This window comes from Neltuma alba, unplaced genomic scaffold (assembly GCF_004799145.2).
Source record: "Neltuma alba isolate B1F8T4 unplaced genomic scaffold, ASM479914v2 tig00012163_pilon, whole genome shotgun sequence".
Classification (NCBI taxonomy): domain Eukaryota; kingdom Viridiplantae; phylum Streptophyta; class Magnoliopsida; order Fabales; family Fabaceae; genus Neltuma; species Neltuma alba.
Window position 1 is genome coordinate 128939 of NW_021636710.1, and position 25967 is coordinate 154905.

General features: G+C 37.2%; 5 protein-coding genes across 5 annotated transcripts; 3 read left to right on the forward strand and 2 right to left on the reverse strand.

The window, feature by feature from the left end:
• Positions 1 to 2261: 2261 nt before the first annotated feature.
• Positions 2262 to 3005, forward strand: LOC114723938 (transcription factor HEC3-like). Its single transcript, XM_028910188.1, has one exon. It carries the CDS (start codon positions 2262 to 2264, stop codon positions 3003 to 3005), a length of 744 nt encoding a protein of 247 aa, XP_028766021.1.
• Positions 3006 to 7053: 4048 nt separating this feature from the next.
• Positions 7054 to 9449, forward strand: LOC114723939 (protein trichome berefringence-like 7). Its single transcript, XM_028910189.1, has 4 exons — positions 7054 to 7898; positions 8662 to 8820; positions 9063 to 9367; positions 9442 to 9449. The coding sequence occupies exons 1-4, from the start codon at positions 7054 to 7056 to the stop codon at positions 9447 to 9449; spliced, it is 1317 nt and encodes a 438-aa protein (XP_028766022.1).
• Positions 9450 to 10666: 1217 nt separating this feature from the next.
• On the reverse strand, positions 10667 to 11887 carry LOC114723940 (pentatricopeptide repeat-containing protein At5g04780, mitochondrial-like). The gene has a single exon (XM_028910190.1). It carries the CDS (start codon positions 11885 to 11887, stop codon positions 10667 to 10669), a length of 1221 nt encoding a protein of 406 aa, XP_028766023.1.
• A 2367-nt stretch (positions 11888 to 14254) lies between these two features.
• LOC114723983 (uncharacterized) lies at positions 14255 to 17117 on the forward strand. Its single transcript, XM_028910252.1, has 5 exons — positions 14255 to 14631; positions 14927 to 15428; positions 15512 to 15713; positions 16007 to 16507; positions 16594 to 17117. The coding sequence occupies exons 1-5, from the start codon at positions 14268 to 14270 to the stop codon at positions 16957 to 16959; spliced, it is 1935 nt and encodes a 644-aa protein (XP_028766085.1). The 5' UTR covers positions 14255 to 14267; the 3' UTR covers positions 16960 to 17117.
• A 2178-nt stretch (positions 17118 to 19295) lies between these two features.
• Positions 19296 to 25902, reverse strand: LOC114723942 (O-fucosyltransferase 38). The gene is made up of 13 exons (XM_028910191.1): positions 25846 to 25902; positions 25583 to 25688; positions 24178 to 24374; positions 23338 to 23431; positions 23045 to 23112; positions 22613 to 22701; positions 22327 to 22504; positions 21429 to 21557; positions 20950 to 21086; positions 20625 to 20838; positions 20337 to 20521; positions 19830 to 19925; positions 19296 to 19592 (listed from the first exon to the last, which is right to left on the reverse strand). The coding sequence occupies exons 1-13, from the start codon at positions 25900 to 25902 to the stop codon at positions 19454 to 19456; spliced, it is 1689 nt and encodes a 562-aa protein (XP_028766024.1). The 3' UTR covers positions 19296 to 19453.
• Positions 25903 to 25967: the final 65 nt, after the last annotated feature.

A 25967-nucleotide genomic window follows, 5' to 3' on the forward strand; every position in this document is an offset into this window, starting at 1 on the left:
GATCATCGGTGATATTGATGTGTCAAACGGTCTTAAATGTAGGAAATGAATTATTATGGCATTCCAAGTACATATGACGCTAGCACAGATGCTGCCAAATTGTGATTATGATTTATGACTTTGTTAGATATGTCTTTACAATTAAATCAGATGTCTAGTACCACAGCTATTAAGTTCGATCATCAGCACAAGTAAAAGGGAGATGGATCGAGGCCAAACCTGTTCTATATCAATATTCGTTACTTAAATAATTAGAGAGGTTAATATCAATGTTAATTTTGTGATCTATTCTTACAATGCAATGCAAATATATAAATAAAGCTGGTTTATCTTGAATAATGGTCCAAACCCAAAGCCCATGTGATTTTTTTAATCCATGATGATTTGTAATTTCTGTATGTGTTCACCAAATACGCTTGCGTGTGTCGAGAGAATGGAATAGTGTTCACGAAATCTGAAAGTTTTTAGATTCTGAATTTTGTCGAAAAGCTTCTGTTTCGGGGAATTAACACATAGATAAGCACAAATAGATTTTGCCCCATTGTTTCCTCATAATTTAATCTCTCTACAGCTTTTGATTGCTGCTCCGACGACTCTTGGATTCGTTCATAGGAATTTTATATCAGAATTAATTTCATATGTACTGCTTTTTCACAATTCTTGTCGATAAATTCAATATATAGTTCTCTCTAATTCAATGTATTGAAAATTCTTCAAACACATTGAGACTTGCTTTTCTTTCTTCCTTCCTTTTGTTTTGATTATATATTCGGATTCAGTATGAAACAATACATTCACATGGCAATTCTTGATCATGTCTGTACAATAATTTCTTGTTGCAGCAATGTAACGGACTTCACTAACTTTAATCATATTCCCCACCCACTCACACATAAACCAAATTAATTTACTTAAATTTTGAAATGTTAGTATGGTGATCTCTACTTTTTTCAATATCATTCCATAAACAACAAAGATTTTAAATAATTATGGTTTCATAATTTAATTATGAAACTCGATATGTACTCTTCCTAATTAATTAACATCGTTGATGAGAGGAATCTCCCTTTGGAAAATCATGATGTGTAGTACATACAAGCATTTTTTGCTTTCTATACATATAACATTATCATACTAATAATGATTTGCATATTATTTTGTTTTTTGTTTTGACAAAACCTCCTCAGGGTCAAAACAGATCTTACAACTCATCCAGTGCTTCTCCAAGACACAGACACATTACTATATATGTAGCATATCCGAATGATAAAATTTTTGTTGAAGCGTATTTTAAACACATTTTTTCATAAACATCTTTCTTTTGGATATAATTATATCAAATTTTAATAATAACTAATCGAACTCTCCAAGCATTAATTACTAACTGAATATTAATTTTCCGCATGCATCTAATAATTGCCATTGACGAGAAAGCTTTAAGGAAGGAAAATAGAGGAAAGTTGTGAAAACAAGGAACGGCTTATGTGACCTCTTATATTTGGATACTTATAGCTACATATATTGAAGATAGTAGTGATGGATAGATAATATACAAGAGTAACCATGGAATGATTAAGAATCACATATACAAAATCAGGAAAGAGCCAAGAAAATGAGTGAAAGAGGAATGAATTAATAGCAGGGAATGATAGCAAGAAAGGAGGGGACGCATACATAAATGCTAAAGCAGAAGCAGCGCAGCCCAATGATTTCAGTGCAAACAAAAAAGTTGAGAGAGAAATTAAGTCTTCCCTACTTGTGCAAATCTTAAACCTTGTATGCTACCTTTTTCCTTAACCGTTGATCCATTATTAACATATTTGCAGACCGCCACCAGCAGCTAGGTAAATATTATTGAAACCCATATTCATTCAATCCCTTTGCTATATGCACACCTTTTTCTATGAATTCATTAATTAGTTATAATCTGTATCATTTATACTTTTTGCAGTTACTCTCCTTTCAGTAAAAACCAGCCCCTCTCAAAATCCAAATGCTTCCCTCTCTCGCTCTCTTTCTTCTCTGCTGGGGCCCCTTTGGCCAGCAAGCTATAGCTTTCTTTTGAACCATCAAATCCAAAGATTATGTGATTGACAGGGAGAAACCCTCAAAGTCTTGCTAGCCACCCCTTTTCGATCCTCTTCTTCATCATCCTTTTTCCACATACATATATATAATTACAGTTAGCGCGGTGTTGTTTCCTGTCACAGACAAATACCAGATTCCATAATCAGTGTATTATATCTCCTTCTCATCTCATCATGGATATCAACCGAAGCCCTACAATGTTCACAAGCGTTAACAACACCACTTGGAATCTGTACAATATGGAAATGGATCAAAACCTCCATCATCAAATCCCTATGTGTTCTCCTTGGCCTAACTTCCCTAATTACCCTCATCAGATGATACCGTCTTCTTCGTCCACCGCAATACCCTCTTCAGGGTTTCTAAACAACGTCGTTTTGGAAGAAGAGCATGAAGAAGAAGAAGAAGAAGAGCTGGGAGAAGTGAAGGAGATGCTGTACAAGATCGCTGCTATGCAGCCAGTGGACATAGACCCAGCCACCATCCGAAAGCCAAAGAGGCGAAACGTCAGAATCAGCGACGATCCACAAAGCGTCGCGGCGAGACACAGAAGAGAGAGGATCAGCGAGAAAATGCGAATCCTCCAAAGACTCGTCCCTGGGGGCACCAAGATGGACACTGCCTCCATGCTCGACGAAGCCATTCGCTATGTCAAGTTCTTGAAGCGACAAATCAGGTTACTCCAATCCCAACCCTCACCCTCACCACCACCTCCACCACAATGCATCACTGACACTCTTGCCAATATTGGGGTTAACAATACTGCTGGTTCTAATATTCATGGCGATCACTGGCCTTTTGCACCACCGTCTTTACTGCACTGTCCCACCACCACCACCACCTCCTCCTCCGCCGCTGCTGCTATGGGCATGCCGGTCCGACTGGGATTCGGTTCGGGCTATAATCATGAGTCATGAGGTAATTATATATATATATATATAGGCTAATTATTATATGTATGGCATGGGTTGTGTGCATATAAAATTATGTGTGATGAGTTGTGTGTTTGAGAAGAAAAATAAATTGGAACCAGAAAGGAGGTGGATTCATAATTTGGAAAAAGGGATGATCAAGGGTTTTGATGGCAGAAAAGGTTTGTTATGATAATATTGTTGACTGAATGGGACTTGTAGCGTAGAATAATCATAATGGCATGGCTTGGATCGATTACGTGCAGTGATATATATGATGTTAAGATTGGAATCATTTCTGTGCGGTTCGGAGGTTGGCCAGAAAGTTTGTTTGGCCGATCTCTCTCTCAGGAAAAAAAAAATGTAAACTTTGTGACGTGATCAGAAGCTAATATATTGATGAGGAATAAATATAATGGATGTGATCCTCTCTCTCTCTCTCTGCGCCTGTTGTCATGTGTGCAAGATATATGTAAGCACAGCAGTACTGGGCTCAAAACATGGATTGCGTAAATATGTAAGAATAACTGTGTTTTTGAAGTAAGTGGAATATATGCTTTTGATTTTTGAGTGCTGCTCATCATAATTTCTAGCAATGGTGTGGAAGAAAGCCCTAAAGGGGCCAAAGTGAAAACTAGACCTGTAATTTGACAAAAGCAACTTAAAGCTGTGAAGAAATACCTGATGGTAAACAAATGGCTGTGCAGAAAAGATAACTGAAGGAAAAATTAAAGCTCCTAGCTAGTCTTCCCTTTTTCTACGAGCATATAAATCTAACATGCAAATAGGGGGTTTAGGAGCTCCAGCTAAACTTACAATATGGTTTGCATGCATACTAAAACATGTCTGTATTTAGTTGTATATAAATTTATATATATTATATTATCCAATTATCTGTAATGGATGCCAGTAGCTTTAATGACAAATAATATTATACTTGAATTTCAGAGCGGTATAAAAAGGGAATTAACACAACGCACGCGCCCTCTTAAGGATGCTGAGGTTGCGTATATATATCATGCAAGTGAATTTTATTGCTATGAGATGATCGGGATTCAGATTTTTCTTTGAGTTCATATAAGAAATTGCTATGAGAAAACAAACTACTTCATATCAATACTGTAAGTGCATGTGCTATATATAGGGAGTTAAGTGAGCGACTCCATTATCCACATACGATATCGCTTTCGATCTGTAATTAATTTGAAGTTCAAGCACGCACAGATATAAAAAGCCCTAGGTCTAGGCCCTTCGAAGGAAAATTAATCAATTTAGGAGCATTATTTATAATTTAAATATTGATCTTCTGACATTAGTGGATGACTGGATTCCCAAATACTGATCAATGACGAACATTATTCCTGCAGTATAGAATATAGATTCATCAGCAAATTAAATCTCTGACTTGATATATCTGTATCTGTGTAACACATATTATGATTCCGCTGGCTAGCATGGGCACATATATATGTATATATAGTTTCTGGCTCTATAAATTTGTTCTATGCACTGCACGTGTCACCGGTTACTACTAGCTACTATCTATGTATGCTCCCTAATTATATGATCGGTATGACATATATGGGGCATTGAGTGTGTATATTCTAAGCAATGTATGTTTTCAAAAACTATCTGCAATAAATCGACTATGATCTTTAGGAAACGCCCAGGCTATGTATAGCATGCATCCTTAAAAATTGAGGTACGAAAAACATATATTTTGATATAAACTTCTTTCGAGAACTTTGTGTTTTGCAGTGTAAGGTGAGCGTAGTAATTAATCTCGCTGATGAAACAATTATATGTTCAGAAAATAGATCACCAAACGGCCAGCATAGACCTAAGGATTGAAACAGAATTGTTTGATCGATCACATATATAGAACACCTATAGGTATATTCTTCCAAAGCAATGTCAATTTATTATTTTCCGAGCACGACAAGATCACATCTTAATTAGTTAAGAAGAGTGATCCAATCTAGGTTTGCAAAAACTTAATTTTTCTAAGTTCTAATAACAGAAGCGAAAATGATAGGGTGAATATTATATTGACATGATGCTCTGATGCCACATATATATCGACCATTTGTTTTACAATATTATGATATATGTGGGCACTATTGGATCATATTTAAATATTGTCAAGCCTAAATAGTTTTTTTTTCATCCTTAAGATTCATAACCTCTCCTCCACGTTACATGAATGTGTGATTGGCACTTTTGAGTTCGTATCTCTTAAAATAACTTTGATAAAATAAGAATAGAGGGATAGGCACACAAAAAATATAATATAGTGACGTTATATTTAGAAAAATCACACGTTAGAAGTAACTATACTCTTTTTTTTTTTTTAAGGAAAAAAAATCTATCTCCCTTCTTACTTCACGAAGCCACATAGTTCAAGAGATATCGAAAATACGAAAATTTTAATCATGAGAGTGTCATGATGAATAACGCATTGCTTCAGTGCTTCTTAATTTATGGGCCATCTCAAGTGTTAGTGTACTCATAGAATAGCAAAACTATATAGATAAAACTTTCTTTATATCTTTTCAAATATTCATTTCATGATGCCACAACAATGCCATACAACGATAAAAAGGAAAGCTGAACAAGAAATCAAACGGATATTAATATCAATATCAGTATATAACTCCTCTGTTCCCCTTCACTCTCAATATAATGAGGAATTTCAAGATATGATCTGAAACCATCAAGACTAGGCATCCAAAAGTAAAGATGCTGGTTTAAGTCGTTTGAAAATTATGGCAACCAAGCTGTTATTACTTGCTGATCTAATGGAATAGATTTTGACGTCACAGTAATTTTAATTGGGAACAAACTCTTTCTCAACAAATTGTGATTAATTAACACGTTCATTTGAATATTTACTGGACATATACGCGCGAACAGAGACGAATACAAATATGCATATGTCATTTAATTAGGTTTTTTTTAGCAAAATATTTTTTAATTAGTTGAGAGATAATATATGTGAGGAACCTAACCACCAATTTCCAATAATAATTTAAGGGACGTGCAATATTACGCCAAGTCGTGTAAGGGACCAAAAAATTAAAGATAGATTAGGTTGGGACCAAAAATATTGCATACAAGGCTACAGATTGAAAGCCTAATTAAGAGTCAGGGGCAATATGCATATCTTATATGCAAATCATGACATAAAATATTTATTAATGCATTTTGCAGATGATTCCAACATAACTGTAATATCAATATCATACGAGCATGCTGCGGCTAGCTAGCACAATAAATTGGCTCTTTAAAGCATATCGTCATTTGAAGAAGAAGAAAAAATCTTTGCCGGTGACTTCCTAATTGCACTCAATACTTTCTCATCTCTCCCATTAAGTAGAAACTTCGTCTTGTCAAAAAGAAAAGAAAAGAAAATGTTTTCATTGGGCCATGGTCATCGTGGCCCCATTGCGCAGATGTCATAGCTCCAAAAAAATTTGAAATTCTCGTACTTTCAGTTTCAGATTATTTTGGCTCCTTGATTGCACTACTTCAACGTGCAAACCGCCACCGATTTCCCCAGTGTGCTCCCTCCCAAACCTCCGAAGAGCTCCATTCATCCTGACTATGCGAATTTTCTCGAGCTCCGCTCTTCTCTGGTTTCTCTATAGAAGATTGAGTGATTGACTGTTCATGTTCACGATATCCGGCTCGCCCAAGTCCCACTCTTTCTCAGATTTTTGCGGTGCCTGCTATTTTTGGTGTTCATTGTTTCATGCATCTGGGTTTGCTTGTTTTTCTCTCTCAAATCTCTAGGATAAAATATTTCCATTTGGATCTTCTGCAATCCCACAAGTCCTGAGCTTGAGCTTCTTAGCTCATGCTTCGGATATTTGCGTTTCAGCATTCGCATGTCATCCAACACATGTCAAACCTGGTGATACTGCATGGCATTATTAAATGATGCATTCTCGTGATTTCTCAAACCTGATTTGGACTAAATACTGGTGCCTGCGATGATGCTTCCTTTTTCCGTGTTGATTGTGTGGGGGCTTCAGAGTTGTTCAGTCTATCTGCAATGGAAGATAACGATGGACGATTGAAAACTGAGACAATGAGTGCTTTAGAAAGGATCATTTCATTGAGTCGGGCCGCATGGCTCAATCGTAGGGCTATGATTAATAGCCCAAAAGTAAATCGATTCGGATGGGTCTCGCGGTGGTTTCAAGTGCTCGTGATTATTGGGTTTGTTTTTTCATTCTTTGGAGCCATTGGCGGTGGATACATTCACGTCCTTCCTAGCCTTAGCCGACCGTTTTTTCAAAGGCAAGGTCTCTTTAATCATGAAGAATCACAAGGAGATTGTGACGTTTCGAATGGAAGCTGGGTTCGGGTCCATTTTCGGGGTTACCCCTGGTACAATGCGTCAGAATGTCCTTTCGTAGAACAAGGATTCAATTGCTTAGCTAATGGACGGAGCGACGATGATTATCTTCATTGGAGGTGGAAACCAAAGAATTGTGATGTTCCATTGTTTGACGTCCGTAGTATTTTGGAGATGTTTCGAAGCAAAAGAATTGTTTTTGTCGGCGATTCAATGAGTAGAACACAGTGGGAATCACTGATTTGCATGTTGATGGCTGGGGTGGACGACAAAAACAGCGTTTATGAAGTTAATCAAAATAAGATAACAAAGCGTATTAGATTTTTAGGAGTTCGGTTCAGTTCCTTCAATTTCACCGTTGAATTCTTTCGCTCAGTTTTCTTGGTGCAACAAGGTCCTGGGCCTGATGATGCAACGGGGATGGTCAAATCAACACTAAAATTGGACACGATAGATGATATCAGTGATCAGTGGATAGATTCAGATGTTCTGATATTCAACACCGGGCATTGGTGGCTGCCGTCTAAGCTCTTTGAGACGTAAGTTGGAATGAACCTAACTGGCCTTTATTCATGAGTTCTGATAGATTTTATATACATTGATGATTGATTGCCACTCATTTGTGGTGTCAAGGACGTATATGCTACAGTTGCTTTTACATGTTATATAGATCAGAAATGTTTCCTCAAGGACAGCATCGTTTCCCCTTTCCTCAGCTTTACATCTGAACAAATGATACTCTTAGAATAGGCTCTCTGAACTTTCAGCTGACCGGGAAATATATCTAGTTGTTGTCTCTAAGCAAAATGTCTTGTAAAGTGCATGCAATTTGTCAGCAGCATAGACTGTGTTAGTGGAAACATAACTATAATCTGATCTTGAGTTTAACTGGGCTAAGGAGGAGGCAGGTTTTTGAATTTACCTTGCTACCAAAAGTCTAGAAATATATTACTAGAAAATGAAAGGGTGAGGTGGGATATAATTTTCATCCCGGATATATTTAATAGCCAGCCTTGTTGAAAAGTGAAAACGAAGGGAAAAAATACTTGCAGATAATACTGCAATAGGAAGGGGTGGGAAACGCTTTACATTCCCACCGTATCTAATGATCAACCTTTGCTCAGAAACATAGTCAGAAATAAAATTGTGGTTACATAACATTCAATGAACAACTATTTAGTGGAAGTATCAATTTCTGTGTAAGACGCATGACTTTTTGAGTTTCATTTGCTGGGATCAGTATGGTTTCTAAATTTGTATTGTGTAGAGGTGAGTAAAAAGGTTTTCATCTATATTCAACAGGGGTTGTTATTTCCAGGTTGGAAGCTCACTGAAACTTGGAATGTCAATTCCTGCGGCCTTCAGACTGGCTCTTGACACTTGGTCATCATGGATTGATAGAAATATCAACAAAAGCAGAACACGTGTCTTCTTTAGGACTTTTGAGCCATCTCACTGGAGGTATCGTGGCATTATTACAAACACGATGCTCTTTTTTAACCTCTTACACTTCCACTGCCATTTTATGTGGCGTTTTTGCTCAGTTTAATCAAACTTTCTATTCATGCACGTGATTACGTTTCTAATCTTCTAATTTGTTGCTTGCTTGGTGTTCACTATGATTTATCTCACAGGATTCAATCTTTGATGGTTAAAACCTGCTCTCTTCAACTTCACTGATATAGTTTTCTTGTCTGAATCAGTGATGAAACCCGTAGGACTTGCAGTGTGTCCCAATACCCCACTTTTGAAACTGATGGAAAGGACAAGAACTTGTTTTCCAACATAGTTCTGGAAGTGGTTAAGAATGTCACAGTTCCCATAAATGTTCTCCATGTCACTTTTATGTTGGCTTTCCGGAGTGATGCACATGTTGGTAACTGGAGTGACAACCCATTGTTCCCTGATTGTAGCCACTGGTGCCTACCTGGAGTACCTGATGTGTGGAATGAAATTGTCCTCTCCCAGCTATTTACTCATAATATTAATCAGCAATCTGAACTAGACGGTGAGTTGAATCAAATTCATTTTCTTTCTAGTCTTTTATTTCTATTGTCTGGGGGGTATCTGGCATGATTGTAGATTTGTAGTGTTCTCAAGTTCTGTTCTTTCTTTCTTCTTCTTTTTGCTTTATAATGCTCTTGTCGTTTTTAGTGTAGACTTCCTTTTCACAATTTTAATCCTTGAATGCAGATTAGCGACACAGGCCTTCTCAAAATTGTGTTTAGCAGCATACATCGAGCAATCCCGATTTGAACCAGATCTCTATCCAAGCTAACACCATTTAACAGGAGTCATCTCCGATTAGTGATTGTTGACCTCTGTCTTCAGCGAGGCTATTCTGAAATGCCTAAGATGGTATTAGGTTCTCAAAGGTAACAGAAAGTTGTTCTTTTGATTCTTTGTTCAATTCTTCATAGCACATAACGGTAAGGAAGCATGTGTAAGACTGATATGTAAGTTCCTGTCTGCATGTCATGACCAATGGCTTTGTTCTCGAATCTCGACAGTACACAGAAAAGAGAATTGTCAATACAAAATAATCAATCGCAGTTCCTTTTCTCGTGCTGTCCTGACAGTCCTGTTTGGCATATGGACTTTCAGACAACAATTAGATGCCTCTGAGCTAAAGAAGATACTGCTTATCGCATGAAATTAACTGTTGATTTGTCAATTTCTAATTTATAAACCTTCGCGACAATAGAAAAATGATACAAGCATTCATCTATATATAATAGCCTCGTATGACCGAAAGAAGGCTGGATTGCATGGTTCCCTGTATCAATATCATTCCAAAAATTTGATATGGAATTTTTTCTTCTTCTATACATCCAAGGTAAGAAGACACACGCGGACACTCTAACTTCATTTTGGGGCTGTTCAGGGCAAGTTCATAACCACCACCACTCTCAGGTCACTAATCAACTGCTATAAACTTTTTGTCGCCTTTGTTTCCATCGGTGATCTCTATTCTTCTAAAAACAGAGTGAAAACTCAACCAGATGAACAGAAGAAAAGTATTTGACTATGAACAGAGCCATTCGTCAATCACACTGCTCACAATCATCAGTCATTTCAGGCTTACTAATTTGAAAAGATATTTCGTGAACAATCTGCACCAGTGGAAGAGAAAGGTCACCTTGGTAGAATTTATGAAATCCTCCAGCAATGTTTATCCAGCTATAACCAGGAGCTTTAACTAAATCCAAGTCCCTCAACTTCGCTCTAATACTTGAAACGTCTTCAAGCATACCGTGAGTTTCATATATGCTACACAGTGCTATATAGTTGCTAGCATTATTTGGCTCTAAATGAAAAAGGTGATGAGCTGCAATTTCTCCAATTTTAACATCTTGTGCATCATGCAACCAGCAAGCAAGGCACCCCAAATACTTGTTGTGGCTGATGATTTCATACTTTCCAATATCTGAAGTGCGTCCACCAGATATCCACAGCGTCCCAAAAGATCCACTATGCAAGCATAGTGCTCCACACCGGGCTCAAATCCGTATTCTGAATGAACTGAGCTGAAAATTTGCATGCCTTGATCGACCAAACCTGAATGGCTACAACTAGCTAATATTGCTGTGAGTGTAACAGGATTTGGGGTGAACCCAACATCTATCATTTTCTTAAACAGATATAGAGATTCTTCTCCCTTTCCATGCATCCCATAACAAGATATCATAGTAGTCCAAGTAACCAGATTTACATCAGTTATGGTCTTGAAAACCTTTTCTGCATAATTCAGGCAACCACACTTTCCATACATGTCAATTAATGCATTCCAAACGGCAGCATCTGCACAAAGCATGAAACCTTTAACGACTTGACCGTGCACTTCTTTCCCTTTAATCAAGTCCCCTTCCCTTCCGCAAGCATTCAAAACGCTTGGAAATGTCATGGAATCAATTTTAACTTCATTCAAAATCATCCCCCTCAAACAATTCAAAGCATCCACGTACAAGCCAGTCCTTGCAAATGTTGAAATCATCAAATTCCAGACTACAGAATCCTTAAACGACATATCAGAAAACACACGCCTTGCCTCACTCATGACCCCGGATTTGGCATAAGATTCCAGCACGCAACTTCCAACAACGACATATTCCTCATATCCAAGCTTTATAACTAAAGCATGACATGTCTTACCAAGAGAAGTATCGCCTAATCCAGTAGAAGCCTTAAACAGCGAGGGCAAAGTATAATGATCAGGCCTAAGACCCAACCGCTGAAATTTACGGAAAACAGCTATAGCATCAGAATACATCGAATTATCGGCATACGAGGCAATAATGATGTTCCAAGAATGCATGTTTTTGTGGAGCATTCCATCGAAAACTTGGCGTGCATCGCGAAGAAACCCGCATCTAGAGTATACCAACAAGAGATCCGTTTGAAGAGTGACGTTGGGAAGTAAGCCTTGGAGCAGGATCTGGGCATGGCATTGCTTGGCTTGCGAGACAGCAGCGTGAGTGAGGCAGCTTCGAAGCAGAGAAGACAAGCAGAAGGAAGCTTTCTGAGACATACCATTTCGAAAAGTTTCAGATACTCGTGTTGCTGGCACGACAAGGAGGGAACGGGGGAAAACAATCCCCCGTTTGTTTTCATGCGAGTGGGAATTTGACCTTACAATTTATTTTTCAAATTTTGTAAAATAAAAAGTAATTGTCTAATTATATTTAAATTAAAACAAATTATGCAAAAGTAAACAGGAGTTACGTATATTGTATAAAATATGAAAAATAAAATGCAGTGTTTATGTTTTCATAAATACTACGTCCGGTCTTTAATATAAGACCTTGTTTAATTTTTATTTTAATCTTAAATATAAGACCTCAATCCACTTTTTTTTCTCATATTTATGTATTTTTTTCCAATATAGTTCTTCTAACAATGGTAATTTTAACTAATACATTTGATTAACAAGGATGTTTTAGGAAAGACAATATTTATTTATTATAAATAACTAATTTAACTTCTTTTATTAATCTCCTCAAATTAATTAACTAGTTTTTATAATTAAGAGCGGAGGTAGTAATACAAACCCTTGAATTTTGTAATATATTACTCCTCCGGTCTTTAATATAAGACCCATTTAACTAATTTGATTAGATTAAAGAAGTTATGTAAGTTAGTTAATTATAAGAAAAGTGACACATTTTTCCTAAAATACCATAATCATCTTTCTTAATACTCCCTCTCTCTTTTCTACTTGATTATAGTTGAGGGAATATCTATAGGGGTAATTTAGAGAAAATTGATAAATATAAGAAATGGGTTTTATATTTAGGACAAAACCAACTCATTAATTGGGTCCTATATTAAGGACCGGAAGAGTATATTGATAGCAACTTGAGAGGCGAAATCGACATCATGAGTAAAGTATTTGTACTTAGATCCAAGTAAAATTATATGAGAGTTGTGTACAGAATATAAGACAAGTTATTATTATGCTCATAATTTATAGATGATACTATGAACTAAATTTATATACATATATCTTGAAATTAATGGAGATTAATTTCGTCTAAATATAGGAAGAGAGGCAGGACCAACACCATGGGCATAAGTGCACAACAGCTACGGTTTACTGTAAGCCACCCAAAAAAAAAAAAAAAAATCTGCTCCGTCAATTGTAGAAAAAACTTTATCCTCAGGGTCACGTGGTATTGTTTTGATTAAATTAAATTAAAAAAGAATCACACTAATCTATATGAATTTGTTGTGGTGAAAACATTATATTCAATGTATAATTATCTATTATTAAATATATTATTCAAAATTTTGGCTATAGACATATACTATTTTTTATGCAAAATCAACTTAATAATTAAGTTTTATATTAAAAATCGAAAGAATATATATTTTTTTTTATGGATAAAAACAAAGCATTCTTACTTCACAAGAAACTTGACCCAAAACAAAAAGGCTGGTATTTATCCATCAAGGTTAAAAATGGCATAAAGTTGGAAAACAAGCAAACTCTGCGGGGCCCACTTAAATGTGCTTGATCTGTTTATACTTTTTTTTTTTTTTTGACCGGATCTGTTTATACTTTATAGTTTATACCTTGTAGTGGCTATGGAGGCTGAAGCTAGCTCAGCATTCTGTGGGCATAGTCCAAAAAACTTTAAAACAAAATAAAACTGGCGGGTCAAGTGGATTGGCTTAGCGCCTAGTTTATGCGTGAGGATGAGGGAATAATTAGGATCTTTTTGGAAGGAATATTTTTTATTCATTTATATATTTTATATCAATTAAATATATTACATATACCTTTAATAAAATTTAAAATCTGATATAATTATCATAATCATAATAATGTAATTTCTTAATCAACCTTTCTACTAGAATGATGATCTATTTTCTTTACTTATTTTATTTTTTGTAAATGTGAGAGTTACCCCCAGGAAGTATGTATAAATTACAATCTGGGATGTTTGCCAAACTATGGTCAAACCGGGGGAAAAAACACAACCTTTCCAGCCTAAATGTCTTAAAATTGATCTAGGTACTGGTCACATTAAAATTCTCTCATTTTCCTGTGACCTTCGTCAGTTCGTTTCCGCCTTTCCAGTTCCATAACTCTGGTGGAGTCAACACCAGGAAAAATGGGATTTTTAAGGTTCAAAGTTTTGCCCCAAACGTTTGGCACCAGCGCGTCAAATGTTGCCCATAGCTAACGCGAGACTGTGAGAGCTCCCTGAATTGAATATGCATTCACCACCTGGTTTATACTTAAACTGCCCATAATAATATGAATCCCACTGAATTTCATTACTACGTTCAAATATATATACCCATGATTTTATTACGTCCTCTTAAAACCTTCCTCGTCCGCCTCGTCTATCTTCATCTTCATCCTGCACATGTTTCATTTCATAAGGAATTCTTTATACCCCATCATGTGGGTGATGGACCTTGAGCGGAATTTTTGGGCAGAGAATCACATACTGAGGAGAGAGCCGTTCGCAGTTGAGAGTGCGAACAATGATGATATTGCCAGTGAGGTTTGCATTTTATCCGAAACATCTGATGATTTTTGCAATCACTCGGAGTCCTTTAAGAAGTTAGTAGAGATGGGTCTGCCTCTTGATGATTCTGTGGACGCAAAACTGGCATGGCTTCGATCTCAGATCATTGGTGACGACGCAGAGTTTGATTCGCCTTTTGGAAGACGACGAATTCTCTATGCTGATCATACGGCTTCCGGTCGCAGCCTTCATCACAGCGAAAATTTCATCACCCATCATCTCCTTCCCTTTTATGGTATGTAGACTTAAATCACGTCACAATTTTAATCGTGCACTCTTTAAAGTAACTTGTTAAGAATTCATATTATTGCTACTTTGTGGGGAAAAAACATTTCATTTTGAGTTATAACAGACTTCTCCCTATCTGTGATATAAATTACTGGTTTATGGCGCAGTTTTTGCTGTTGTTCAACTGAGAAGTATTATTGGTCAAAAAAGCTTTGTGTAAAACAAATTAGAAAACACAAAAAAAAAAAAAAAAGACAAACAGCTTTTGAGTTAAGGTCTAAGCCTGTTTTGCTTCTGTATAGGCAACACACATACATGCGACAGCTATGTCGGAAGTCGGACGACAAAAATGGTGCACGAAGCAACCGATTACATCAAGACATGTTTAGGCGGTGGACCGGATGACGCAATCATATTTTGTGGCTCCGGCGCCACGGCAGCCATCAAAAGGCTCCAAGAAGTGATGGGCATTGCTGTACCTTCGATCCTAAGGGACAGAGTTCTGAAAACCTTGAGCCCAGAAGAAAGATGGGTCGTCTTCGTTGGACCTCACGAGCACCATTCCAACCTCCTCTCATGGCGACAAAGCTTGGCCGAAGTAATAGAGATTGGCCTAGACGATGAGGGCTTGCTAGATATGGACTCGCTAAAGGTTAAACTTGAAGCATATAAAAATACCGGCCGACCCATATTGGGATCTTTCTCAGCTTGTAGCAATGTCACTGGAATCTACTCAGACACGCGAGCAATTGCTAGGCTTCTTCACCAGTGCAATGGCTTCGCATGTTTCGATTTCGCAGCAAGGTATTTGAAATTCTGTTTTTTTTTGGTGGATTGATTCTCTCTGTGTTGAAAAGTTTAAAACTCGAGATATTTTGGCTTTTTAGTGGTCCATACGTTGAAATTGACATGAGATCGGGACAGAGTGATGGGTATGATGCTGTGTTCCTCAGTGCACACAAGTTTCTGGGTGGTCCTGGTTCTCCTGGTGTACTATTGATGAGCAAGGCCCTTTATCGGCTGAGATCTTCACCGCCATCGACCTGTGGAGGTGGAACCGTGAGCTACGTCAATGGCTTCAATGAAAAGGTAATTCACAAAAATAATTCAAGGGGAAGCAGGGGCCATTTATGCATATAAGAATATAATTACCAGGAGATCTGAAAATCTGGAAATGTAAATGGGCGGGAAATTTAACTAATTTCACTGATAGGGAAATCCTGAACTATTCTGTGTAGAAATTAGAATTATGTAGCGTATTAATCTAGGTTTCCACAAATGACCTGAAATATTTTGATTATGATTCTTAACACCAGTCTTCCTCTGCATCTTGAATGTTTTCTTAAACAAACTTGGTGAATTCTTCTGGATCATTAATGCAGGATACATTATATTGGGAGAGCATAGAGGAAAGGGAAAATGGAGGAACCCCTCAAATAATCCAGACGGTGAGAGCGGCATTGGCGTTTTGGGTCAAAGAATACATAGGCTACGAGGAGATTGAAAACCGGGAACAATCCTTCATAAAAAAGGCACTTGAGAGGTTTCTCCCAAATCCAAACATTGAAGTTCTGGGAAACTTGAGCACCAAGAGGCAAGCTATATTGTCATTTCTGATCTATACAACCACCAATTCTTCATCGGTGGGTTGGAGAAATGAAGGGAAAGATACCAAGAAGGAAAAGGAAGGGGAGCTTAATCTATGGGCTGAGACTGGAAACAAAAGAGGCAAGCCTCTTAATGGTGCTTTCGTTGCCACTCTTCTGAATGACCTCTTTGGCATCCAAAGTCGAGGTGGGTGTGCTTGTGCTGGGCCCTATGGTCACACATTGCTCAACATCAACAAAAGTCACTCTCTCGCTATTAGATCAGCAGTTGAAGAGGTAAAAAACCTCACTCTTACCAAAAAATTTTAACTTCATAGTGCAAATCATTTGTTTGTAAAGGAAGTGTTTAATACTATGAACAGGGGTATGTTGGAGTGAAACCCGGATGGACTAGAGTCAGTTTTCCTTACTACATGAGCGAAGAGGATTTTGAGTTCATAATATCAGCCATGGAGTTTATAGCAGACTATGGCCAGCGATTCCTTCCCTTGTACAGCTTCAATTTGAGAAATGGAAGCTGGAAACTGAAGACAGAGGAACTTGGGAAGCTTGCAAAAGAAAACAACTGCAACTTTTGTATTCATTTGTTGGAAAAGGAAGGGACAGCTAGAAGGAATGCGTCTTACTTTGAAGCAGCTATCCGTATGGCTGATCGGCTCCCAAAGTTCCCAGCTCAGAGTATACTTCCGGGGAACATAGATCCCAGTGTCCTTCATTTCAGGGTTTAATTTCTTTTTAATTTTGGCCTATACTCCATAAAAACTTTGTAAATCTACAGAAATTTGTTGGTATTCAATACTCTCTTTACTGGAGGAGCATCATCATCCTCTGTTTCTTAATTCTTGAAATGATGAGACAGGAAATAAAAGAATGCTCTTTCGGCCAATGGTCTTACTCCTCTATTCATTCGAGTTAAATCGTAATTTAGTCCCGAGAGATGTAAATCTCTCACAACCGAACCACGATCACAGTCATCGCAAAAAAATCAGCAAGATTAAAATAAATATATAAATAAAACAATGCTTTGAGCAAAAGGACTCCCATTTCTGCTACTTATTTCCTTCTTCGCCATTAAGGCATCTTTGGAGTACTCCCCGGGGCTCCACCGGTATTTCTTATGCTCAGATTTTTGTTTTCCCCCGCCCAATGTGTGCTTCTTGTTTTGCCTTCATAATACTTCGCGGCTGAATGAAGTCAAAGAATCATATTTTGCAATAAACATTTGTTTTGGCCCTCTGTTTTCCCTTCAAATTCTGAAGACACAGGAGCTGCTAGGTAAGCTTTCCAGGGAAGAAAGTTGCATTTCATATTCAGTTGTTGGAATGATACTGCGAGGAGGAATACATATACTTCGGTGCGACTAAATGTATGGCTAATCATCTCCTACGGCCCTTTGCGAGATGGAAAATTTATACTCCCCCTTATCCCATGTATTGGTGGTATTGCATGTTAGCCAATAGTCACTTAAAATTATTTAAAACCATTTATGCCAAAAAGATGTCACATTTTAAAATTAGTTTGAAGAATTTTAAGATAGTAAATCTTCGCGCCCCAAATTAAATTTATTAATTCTAAGATTTTCAGAATAAATTCAAATCATAAAAATGTTACTATAAATATAAACAGTTTTCACTTCAAATCAGGAACTATATTAAAAAAAAAAAAAGGGAAAACACATACACGGGTCCTTCCAATTTCTTCTAATTTTGAATCAGGTCCCTGGATTTTTTTTCTTTTTATTAACTCCTTATACTTTAAACCGTTAGAGGTATCCATCCTTGAAGATTAATACTGTTAATAAATAAATAACAGAAGTTATAATACTGTTTATTATAAGTGAGGTGGCAGGTGACTAGTATACAGGTGGATAAGCAAGTCCAACTAGGCTGTGATTGGACACCCCCTGTTAGTGTGAGAGAAAAAATCGGTTTAGATGCACATATTTGCCTATGGCGTTACATTAAGGTAGAGTCTTCAAGTTCGGTGCATACGAGGCAAGGAGGAAGAGAAGTTCGCCGAGCAACGCCATCGTGTAGGGTGGTTCTTCAAGTCTTCGAATTCAAACACGCTCTCACTTTCTCACATGAGGCAAGCAGCGCATGTGTGGCTCTGGTTGCTTGGATTCACGATCTTCTTTTCTGGTCATGCCTTCCCAACAGTATGAAACTCTTCCATAGTAGAAACCATCTTCTCACATTAACACTTTTTCATAAATTCCAATGAAAATTGCATGCCAGTACGGATATAAATTCCTAACTTAAAGGCCAAAGAATGCTGTGTTGCTCTGTTTTTCAAGGAGAAACTGTAAACTTTGTTTGGATGCTGAAAAGAAGATTTTTATATCCCTTCTTATAACAGTAAGCGCAAACCACAAAGAATCTGGAAATTTTATGTTTTCCGCTTTGTTTTCTCATTACTGCAAAGGGCGCCAATAGTGAAAAATTGCTTAAATTTCCATTTATTTTTCACTCTGTTTTTGTGGAAAATATTGCAAACTCTGTTTGGATGCTGAGAAAGTGTTCAGACAATACTACAAAAGCACGAAGAGTTTGACTGTTATGATGGGTTTTGGGTATTTTCTTAGCATCCAAGCAGAGGGCAAGAGAAACAATGATTTGAATGAGAAATTACAGGCCAAAAAACATTAAAAAAAAAAAATAACAGTTCGCGTGTCTGGAGAAACATTTCCAAGTTATGGAATGACTTGAGTATAGCTCGCGTCTTGGTGATGGTGAACTAATATTTTGGAAGGAGTCATGGGTATGATCTGTTGTGTTGTAGTTTGGCTGTAAAATTCGAAGCCCGTTATTCTCTTGAAATGCTACTTTTTTCCTAAAGGTGAAGCAGCTTGCTTGTTTATTTCTCAAAGTCAAAAGCCCATGTCGCCACGTATTGATCCACCTAGCTGTCAGACTTCTCCCATCAACGCCGTTAATGTTTTGCCTAACGGAAGGATGGATGCCTCAAACAATGTAAATTATAAGGATTTAATAAAAAAAAAAAAAGTTTAGGGACCTGATTCAAAATGTAATAAAACTATAAGGATCTGCATATTAGTTTTCCCAAAAAAAAACAGAGAGAACACTTGAGATACTCGCATAGAATCAACCCGGCAAAATCGTGTATTTATGATTAAGGGCTTGAAGGACCCCGAAATTAGATCTGGTTACAATTAAACGACCCTTAAAATTTTCCTTATTGAAGCGGCACACTGATCTGATCTCACGTTATTTCTAGTTTTCTTCTAGAACCACATATACATTCTGGGTACGGATTTTCGTAAAAAGACTCTTCAGTCCTAAAGCGTGCTCGTCCTTTAACTCCAGGCAGGGAACCATGCCTTTTCCTTGGAGCTCCTTGCCTATAAATTTGATGCCAAAAGGAAAAAGCAATAAGCAAGATCTTTCAATCTCAGTAACTTGCAAAATGAAGTCAGATTGAGGGAGAGAAGGGGAAAAGAGACATGCTGAAAACTTGGAGGAAAACCATGCCATGAGCTACTTTGAATTTCCAAGTTCAAACCACGAAGGAGGGAAAGGGAGAAAGGCCCGCACCCCCCCCCCCCCCAATAAACAAAAAATGAGCTCTAAGCCGTTACCTGCTCTTGTGCATCCGCTGCACCAGATTTGAAAGTGACGGTCCTTCATCCAGCTCTCCAGTTTCCATCTTATCAAAAATTTCAACAAGCCCTTTCCTGAAAATTAAGTGGACGACAGCATGAAAATTTGACAAAGAAGAATCGATCCCCCAAATTATAGATGCATTTTCTCTTGAAACGTTGAGATCATCAGAAACTCCAGAAATATTTACTCACAGAACTCAGTAAAATCCTAAATGTAATAGCAGGTGTGTAAACTTTTCAAGATTGGTGTGATTTACACTGCAGCCTTGTTGGCAGCAGGCAATACCTAACTGATTGTATCAGAAGAAGCCAAAGAAAACAGAAATAGTTGAGCAATAGGAAATAAAAACAAGAAAATGATGATGATTAAAAGAAAGGAAATAAAAACAAGACTAGCAAGTCGTAGAGGTGATTGAATGGATTGTTTTACCAACAGTGCCAAGAAAGCTGATTGTTAATTTATTTAATTTCCTGAAATAATACCTATCTGGGTTGATTGTCTTGCGGTGACCTAAGAACCTACGGTGTCCCTCTACAGCTCTTGCCATATTTCCTGAATGTGATGGAACAAACACATCACTCTCCACAGAGACCATGTAATCCAGTGCAGCAGTCTGAGATGCATGATTGCTGAATGCTTTCAATTCCTCAGGGGTTGCAAGAGATTCCTGTGATCGTTGTCCAATCTATTAGTTAGTTCACCAATATACCACACAAGCAGACTGTGGGCCATTTAACTATCCATTAACATATACAAGACTATTCACAGACCTTAAAAATCAGATCAGGGAAGCGCGCTGAGAGCTCTGAAAGATGAGTATTACCACCATAGATCTCCCCAGCTGCAATGTATATCTGCGTTGATGTTGGATAACCAAGAGCTTGAAGAAAAATCCCGACCTCCTTTGGAGTTAGTGGACAAAATCCTCCACTTCTCTGTTCTGTTGCATTTATCTTTTTCACCTTCCAATGATTTGTGTTCTCTCTATAAAAAATTGAAATGAAGTTAAAAATAAAGATCAGCTGAATAATTACAAGTGTGGCTTCTGGAATTATACATGTCTCACTTACAGTAGGTATATATTACTATTCTCACCTCATTATTCTCAGCTCTTCAGATTCTGCATCTGTCAGACCATAGGTACAACCAGTAAAAGACAACATATCTTTCTCATATCTCAGATGAAGAGCAATATATCTTCCCCCACGTGATCGCAGCCGCTCCACCAACCTCTGTTTTTTCACCGTCATGCATGCTCAGAACCTAATTTACCAGGAAGCCCCATGTAGACCTCTTTAAATGCATTAACAGTGAAGGATATGGCAATCCTGGGATCATATGCCTCATTTTCTAGCTAATGTAATGGAAAACTATGCAAGTTTTAAACTCAAGGCTTCAATCTAATGACTGTTCATCATTCCACATGATTGAATAATCGCATATAAATAATTATAACCTATTTAACAAACAATATCCAAGAACTTAAAATTAGTCACTAAATCTCACCCCAATGTTCAAATTATATGTTTAAGATGCTAGAAATTGCACCCCAGGGGGGGATTAGAAAATCAAACCTTTCCTAAAGTCTCAATTGGAGGAGAAAATCGAAGTGCCCGATAAAGCGCACGGCATCTCAACCTCTGAATGTCAAGAGGAAGATCATTGTTTGCAAGTCGAGAATCTGATTTCGCAACATGTATCACCTGCAGTATTGATTCAATGCCTTATTCGGACAACTATACCATGAAATGGGGTCCATACTCCATTGCCATGAAATAAATTATAAGGATCCTTAAAGGTACAATGACATGAAATTAAACACCCAATCACCCGCTGAACATAAAAATAACGGTAAATATCTTCCATTAAGTTTTTGCGTGAGTAGATACAAGTAACCGTACTGACACTGCATGTATATAACAAATCCAATAAACCTCATTACTAGTTTTCACAAACAATACCATTATAAATTGTACTTTGATGAAGCCAGCAGACCAGTGGACCAAGCATATGCTAGGAATGGTGTCCAAGTCCATCCCCAAAGGAATGGGGTAGGGTATACACTAGGAAGAAGGCCACCAAAGCCTCCAGACCCAGGATAGCATGGGAAGGCAAGCTGAGGGCACTTAATTGTCTTTTTTCTGAAGAGAGAGCGATTGGGGCAGGGAGTATCTTTTAAGGGTCTGGACCAGTAGTGTGGGTAAGGAAACTGCTAGCTTCAGTGAGGAGACAGGAGACAGCCTGACCTCTTGAAAGTCAGGTTCAGGAGTCTTTAATTATTTGCTCTGTGTGTTATTTTCAGTATTTTCAGCGTTGTTTCATAGTGTCATCGACCTTAGCTCAGAGAAATAGGTTCATTTTGTGATTTTCCACTTTCCATTCTATAGCAAAGAGGCATAATAGATTCCCTAGCTAAATAATATATCAGTGTTTTTCAAGTTTTCACTACTTTATCGATGGAAGTGTTAGTACCTGATAGTCATTCCACAACCTTTTCATCTCTTCATAGTAAGCCACACCAGACCACAACGTGAAGTGTTTTCTGGCCCGGGGGACAGTTTCCAAGTTCTTGGGAAGTTCCTTGACAACTCTGACATCTCCTTTCAGGGATTCTATGAAATGAAGCTCATCAAATATATCTGAAAATACACTGTGCACAAACTCAAGTTAAAAAACATCTACTAGCAAAGGAGACGACGGGCATCAAAGGAGTTCACATCACATGACAGAAATTTATTGAATGTGTACCGAGAAGTACCTAGAATCTCGCCAGAATGACCGTTTATCCAATTGTGGGATGACTAGAGTTGCATTCATCATATGTGCCACAGCCACCATGTCTGCTATCTACAGGGAAAAGATTTGGTGCTTAAGTCAAATAATAATATAAATAAAAATAAAACTATGATGCAGAACAGAAGTTCAGCTTTAGACTTGGTGCTCTTTAGCCCAAAGAAAGACATCATCAATGTCAGCCAAAACCCTTCGGGGAAATTGCATTATTGGTAACCAAAGAAGTACCCCTAAGACGAATGGGGTACCAAAAAGTTCATATAGTAACTCTTGCACAATATTTATGTACAAATCATCACTTAAATTATCCGTCCCACACAAAATTATAGGGCATAAGAATAATAATTTAGCTTTGATATGAAATTTAGAAGACATTGCAGGAGAGAAGGCGACTTACACCAGTTCGCATTTGATTTAGTCCCCCATTACTTCTAACAGTTAGATAACGATCAAAACCTTGGGCACCTGACACAATGAAGCAGATTAAAGGGGGAGGAAGAACGTTAACACGCACTAATCTATAATAGCATAAGTATGCTCAAGTTAACAAGAATGAGAAAACTAAAGGTTTGAAGAAGAAGAAAAGAAAACATAATTCATAAATCTATCCAGAAAATAAAAGGGAGAACACGCCAGAGAAACAAGAAAAAATAATGCAGAATCTATTACATATATGTTAGCATCTAAAACCTTTATATTTAGCTGTTGGCTTGACACAAAGATGTAGACCATGACTATTAGGAGGGTCCCACAGTTGGCCATCAGGCACCTGTAGCGTTTGTACCTGTATTGTAACAAAAATGAAATGACCGCAATGGATAACAAGAGTGGACTAGAACAAGGGAAGTGAACTGCTAGTTGACAAACAAATCTGCTAATACTGTACGACAACCTCAAAAGTCAAAATATAGAAACTCCTTACCCTTGAATACATAAATCTAAAATTCCTATGTAAACATTTTATCTCAAAAAATGGTTTCCAAGTGACTTAGTAGTTCCAAACGAATACACTTTAGTCAGATTCTGTGTGTGTGTGTAAGTGTTGCTCTAAGTTCATAAACTTTTTGAGGGTGGGAGTTGCCCAGAAGCTCGCATATGTACATCAGCAATGTCATCATAGAATAGAATTTATCACACGAGCCATGGTTTGCAACATTCATCAAACACGTCAACTACTGGTTGATAGTCAAAAACCAAGAACATAGGGCCGCTTAAGCAAAATCCTTTTCCTCTACATAATGCGCCTTAGCAAAAGTCCGCACATCGCTAATTTATTAAATTCCGCCTGAGTTTCCAATGAAACTCGAACGCCACCATATGTTATGAGCACAATAACCAGCATCCACAGAAAATAGCAGATGATGCTTTAAAAAAAATGAACAGATCAATCCAGCAGCGAAGAAATTCCTTCCAAACATTCACTAACTTCACCTAAAACAAAGCCAACTTTTCGTTTTTTATTCTTCCAAACAATAAAGACAATTTAAAATCACACCCAATAAAGAAAGAAAGAGATGTAAACGCCCATACTTGCCCGGATCGAGATTCGACCGAAAGCAAAGGCTGTGATTCATCTCCGCTGATATTCCTGAGGTGAAACAGGAATACTGAGAGGGAGATAAGAATGAAGAAAATGGTGTATAGCGTAAAAATGCCGATAGGAAACTTTCTTGGCCGAATTCTGCCCGCCAAATGGTTGTAGAGTTGTAGGAACCTCTGTTCACCATCTCAACTATAGATCTCTAGCATCAGCTCTTTCTATTCTGCAAATCCCTCCATAAGTAGTATTAGCTTACAAATATGCACGTAGAGGTAGCATGGGAGTGACCGTTCTGGTGCGGTGAGGAAATTCGCCCGATGGCCGATTGGAGCAGAAGATTAGCAGTGAATCATGAACACGGAGACCACCATTTTCTGTTATTTTTTTATGGCTAAATACCCAAAAGCAACCCTTTTGTCCCGCGGTAACCTGTAATAATTTGCATGATATTTTAAAATTTGATAACGTGGATTTTAAAGTTGAAACTGAGTGTTTCTTTTTTGTTTCCCAAGATTGCAAGGGATTATTTGTATTTTGCACGCATTTCAGCTTTTTAAATACATATTATCCGAAAAATGATAATTATTGAATGAAAACAATACATAAAAGTTTTATAATATGGATCAAAACGTAATGTATATTTTTAATTTTATTCGGTTCCTTAAATTTATAAAATATCTTTTAAGTTATTTAATTTTAATATTGTCAGTCTAAATTAATATTTGTTGTGTCAATTATAATTATTTTTAAAAAAATAAACATAATTTGGATATTGTGTATATATTTGAAAATTTAATATTAGTATTTTTTTTAATGAAACAAATGATACTACTATATGAGGTTAGATAAATGAAAAATAATTTATAAAATTAAAATATTAACAGAAAAATTTCAAAAAAAATAACTCTTGAATATCAAAATTTTCAATAAAAAATTATTATAAAAATGTATTGGTATTTTCTTTTCAGACATTGTCAATTGCTATTAAAATATAGTAATAAATAAGATTGATTTGAAAATTTGAAATCTACAAAACATTGGGATTTTTTTTCATATTAAAACAAACATTTATATAGATTTAAAATATTAAAATTACACTTTTACTGACAGGAGAAGAAGTATTAGGACACTAAATGTTAATATTTTTTAGTTCTTACATTTTTTTTCTAAAAACAAAAAAAAATCCTTTTCACAGAGAGCATGGAGATACAGGGAACTAGGCCGAAAACGAACCCGTCTCCAAAGCCCAGGCTGCATTAATGGCTACATGAGATTGTCCAAATGAAAAGACAGCCCCAAAGTTGATTTAGGCCCCGATTTGAATTTCAATTGTCCGAGTATTCCCCTGCCACAGGAAATTGACAGAGGCCAATGCCTCAAAAAACACAGCCGTACATGGTACGAGCTGCCGCCTGCAACATTCCATTTCAGTTGCTTCTACTGCAAGCTGGCAAATATTATCCGACGTCCGAGTAGCTTTGTTTGCGACCAACACCAAGAACTGAGATTGGCATTAATCAAATTATTCCATTTGGACAGCAATGGTACAGAGATGAAGACTTTTTCCTCGTAACATTCACCCATCAGATTTTGTCAACTTCATTGCGCTAAAACTGAAGAGAAACAGCTTTTAACATTTAAACCAACACCTCTCGTACCTGGACTAGGTGGTACAGGTTCATTTGAGCATCCCAAAGATGACCCACTGCCAGCATCGTCCCTTGCTCGTCTTCATTGCTCACGCATTTTCACTCCTATTTCCTCAATCTTCTGGTTCGCT